General features: G+C 46.7%; 1 protein-coding gene across 1 annotated transcript; it reads left to right on the plus strand.

The window, feature by feature from the left end:
- Positions 1–244: 244 nt before the first annotated feature.
- On the plus strand, positions 245–1,746 carry C4H11orf91 (chromosome 4 C11orf91 homolog). Its single transcript, XM_030482243.1, is given in 2 exon segments — positions 245–608; positions 1,664–1,746. Coding segments are annotated over 2 exon segments (447 nt in total).
- The last annotated feature ends 2,741 nt before the right edge of the window (positions 1,747–4,487 follow it).

The raw sequence follows: 4,487 nt of genomic DNA on the forward strand, positions 1-4,487 counted from the left end.
CAACTCCTACAGTGCTGCTCCACGTAAGGCTAGTGTTAGCCGGCGGGAAAGCCAAAACTGATACGCCCGCCGCCCGCCGAGGGGAGCCGGCGGCCCGGCTGCAGCCGCGGGGCGAGCTCGGGAAGCCGCGGGAGGGAAGGGGCACCCTGCGGCATGGAGGCGACCGCGCCCAGCGCCGCCGACTCGCGGCCGGCCGGTCTCCAGGACAACCGCCGTTGGAGGCCGGGGGCTGGCGGCCGGTGCCATGACCGAGCAGCGGCCGCCGGGCCCACTCTATTTCCCGCAGTTCCACGACCGCACTGAGCCCGTCCGGCCCCCGACCGACGGCGGCGGCCCGCGAACTTCTGTCGCGGCCACGGGCGCGCAGCGGCAGCCCCCGCCGGCCGCCGCCGGGACTCCCCGCTGGGTCGCGGCACTGGCGCCCATCGCCTACGAGCCACTACGGTTCTTCTGCCCGGCGGCGGCCGCGGAGGAGGGCGGGAGGGGGTCCGCCGCGCGGCGGCCCGGCGAGCAGGAGTGGCTGGAGGACGAGATCAGCGAGCTGGGTATCCGCCTCAAGGAGCTGGAGCTGCTGGCTCTTGTCGGCGAGGGCTTCGACGCCCAGCAATGTGCGTGCCCCCCGAGCCGGGGCTCCCCTCGCTCCGTTACAGCACGGCTTCAGCGGGCCGAGCACAGCCCGGCCGCACAGGCGGCAGGTTCCTCCATCAGTAACCGATGGGCAGGGGCAGTCCCGGGTGCCTCTGCACCCGCAGCGGTGTGCCTGCAGGGTTACGTGCGAAGGGACCCAGGTTTTGGGGCCCTGCGCCTACCTGGGTCCCGGCCAGGTGTCTAGGGGAGCACGTCGGGTGCAGGGGGCAAAACTGGTGTCATCTACTGTGGTCGCTGGTAATGGACAACCGGCTGAGGGCACAAATTAAAAGAGGCACAAGAACTGCAGATGTGGTTACTTATGGTCAAAGGGACAAACCCCCCAGTGTCATAAAAACTCCATAGTCGTTAAGTGCTAACAAAAAAACCAATGCAGATGCCACTCAAATCAGAGGGAGTTTGTACATGCAAAATGTATCCACTACTAATGAGATGCTGCAGTTGTAAATCGACATTGATGTAAAGGCCCCTGAGGAGCTGAAAAGCACAGGTGGTTGAAGGCATTAAAAAAAAAAAAAAGGGGGGGGGGGAAGTGAAAATTTAGCATTTTAATTTTAAAACCTCCTGTCCTTGAGGGAAATACAGGAAATAAAACAGTTCAGCAGATTGTGATTACTGAGCGTTCCCAATACAGTGCTCATCATTTTTTTCAAGGCTGCCAGTCAGGAAATTTTTGGGAGCGCAAAGGTTACAAGAACACACAAGAAATGTCCATCAGATATACACATTCAAAGCAAGATCTCAAAGAAATTCTGATAGGTAGTTTGTATATATTTACTTTTCAGAACAGGAAATTAACATTTTCCTTTGTTATCTAGCAATACATACCTTCCCTCCCCCACCCAATTTAATACATATTACTTTCAATACATGTGAGAAACGTCAGTTTTCAGATATTTGCTAGCCAAGAAATTGTAAGGAATATTACTAGTTTGCTTAACGCATTATTTGATTTTCTGAAAAGTAAAGTATTAATGACAGAATTAATGACAAATTATGTTTTGTTCCTGTTTAGATAAACTTCTGAAGGCACGGAGAGAAGAAAAGATAGAAGGCATGAAAGCAAAGCAGAAGCTGAAGAAATAGCCACCACCATGATGGATTGTTTTGGCTGGATATTCTAGCACTGTATCACCACAGAGTATTTTAGTGGATCTTCAATATTATTTTTCTACTTGTTATATGCTGTTCTCCTACCAAATTAAAAAAATATAGTATATTTTCTTACTGAGCTTTTTTGTGTATTATTTGTCTGACAACATTACTAATTTGTGTATTATTTGTCTGACAACATTACTATGTATCTCAACATTTTTTCTCCAATTACTATAGGCAAATAGGATGGATACTATTTTCTGCAAAAACACTAAGAAATTAACACTGTGATGTCAGGATTTGTAGCAGTCCACTGATGATATGCAAGATAAATGTAGCAGGGAAACACAGTAATTCCCGTACAAAATACAGGTTGGTATTATTAATTCTAAGTACGTATCCTACTTTCATCTATTATTATTACTGTTATTATTTATTTCAATTACTAAACTGTTCTTATCTCAACCCACAGGTTTTCCGATTCTCCCCCCCCATCCCTCCAGAGGGTTGGGGAGCGAGTGGCTGCATGGTATTTAGTTGATGGCTGGGGTTAAACCATGACAGTCCTTTTTGGCACCCAATGTGAGGCACAAAGGTTAAACAACTATTTAAGAGTACCCTGCAGAGATCTGCCCCGATATCATAACTGGATAGTTATGAGTGGCAGGGTTTCAGGGGTAGTATGGGCAAGTACCTAGGCCAGTGGGCGCCTCCAGTGCTTTGGAACTCTACTGCTGACAAGCGCAGAATCTGGAAAAACTAGTGAAATATTTGGAAAAAGTATGTTGTCACCCTGGCAATTCCAGAAAGGCACAAGTCACTGCAACATGCTGGGACCTGGTCCATGCCTACTGAACCCTGCTGAACACTATTCAGTGCCCTCAAGGGGAAAAGAAGGTATCTGGATCTGATGGCAAAGCAACACTTGCAGCTGCTCCAACCCCAGTGACAGGCACCACAGCTGAAACAGAAAACCGACCCATACCAGTATCAGCCACCCCTATAGACAAGAAGAAATGGACAAGAAAGACATCTTGTTTGGTGAAGGAGGATGAAGCAGGGCCATTACAAGAACAGGAGGAAGAGGCAAAACCAGAACAAGAGGTAACCACTCGATCCCTGTCCCTGACTGAGCAGTGGCAATATCACACCAATTGAGACTCCTTGATTCCCATCCAGAAGCTGATTTATCAACTGGAAAGCCAAGGAGCGATCGGCAGGACCCACTCACCCTTTAATAGCCCCATATGGCCAGTGCAAAAGTCTAATGGAGAGTGGAGACTAACAGTAGACTGTGGTGGCCTGAATGAGGTCACGCCACTACTGAGTGCTGCTGTAGCAGGCATGGTAGAACTTCAGTATGAACCGGAGTCAAAGGTAGCCAAGTGGTATGCCACAATTGATATTGCTAATGCTCTTTTCTAAGTACCTTTGGCAGCAGAGTGCAGGCTACAGTTCGCTTTCACTTGCAGAGGTGTCCACTTGGAATCAACTGCGCCAGGGGTGGAAACATAGCCCTACCATCTGCCATGGGCTGATCCAGACTGCACTGGAACAGGGGCAAGCTCCAGAACACCTGCAATACATTGATGACATCATCGTGTGGGGCGATACAGCGGAAGAAGTTTTTGAGAAAGGGAAGAAAATAATTCAAATCCTTCCGAAGGCAGGTTTTGCCATAAAACAGAGTAAGGTCAAGGGACCTGCACAGGAGATTCAGTACTTAGTTGCTGGCTGGGGTTAAACCACAACAGTACATTAAATAAGTGCAACCGAGAATAAATATGTATGGTTAAAACTCGTATGCCTCCAAGCAAGCTTTAGAAAACTACTTTCACATTATCATAATAGTGTACCACAAAATTATAGAAGTTATGGCTTTAGTTAGTTTTTAACAGAATAGTTGTGTAACACTGACTTTCAACTAACATTTTACTATTGTTTTAGGACAAATAGTGCTTAGGCTAAAGCCTGTGTCTGTTTTTAGAGTGACAACATTCTTATGTTTGGAAGAGACATCCTTTCCTGAGAAAAAAATGTACAGACACAGCAATGACAGATTGAAGATCTGGAGAACATCTGCCATTAAAAAAAAGTAATGCCATATATGGCATCAAGAATAACCTAACAAAGTAGTAAACAGACTCATCAGACTGATAAACCCCCCCCAAAAACCAATTACTTTTGCCTGTTCTATTTCAAGAGCAGTAGGTGGCAGCATGAAATAATAGTTACCAACCCTGAAGCTATTATATTTTGTCAAGCAGGGTTGTTGTTTTTTTTCTAAAAGAGCAGTATTTTAATTTGTTTTTAAAAAAAAAAACCTGCATTCAAGTTGCTTGACTGTGAAGCATTTTAACAATATGGTATCAAAATTTTGTTTCCTATTACTGCTTATTACAGCATTCACCTTTTTGCTATCTTAATCTTTCCAGCCAGATTTTGATCTACCCTACACAGAGTTTATATTAAAAAAAAATCTAGCCTATTGTCAATCAGCTAACTATAATAATCACATTTTATCAGAGCAGCTAGGAGATCTTAAACAGAATCTTACCGTCTGCAATTGCCACTGTCAGGCGGGTGTCTTCACCAATAGGGCTATTCTCAGTTTCACTTGCTAATCAATATGCTTTTTAATGACACAGAGCCTGAGCAGGGCGAGGGGCAGTGTGGTAAGGCCAGGTTTTGTCCACACCCCGGTGTGCCTCAGGCAGGGCGAGGTGAGGAAACATGTAGGAAGC

This window comes from Strigops habroptila, chromosome 4 (assembly GCF_004027225.2).
Source record: "Strigops habroptila isolate Jane chromosome 4, bStrHab1.2.pri, whole genome shotgun sequence".
Classification (NCBI taxonomy): domain Eukaryota; kingdom Metazoa; phylum Chordata; class Aves; order Psittaciformes; family Psittacidae; genus Strigops; species Strigops habroptila.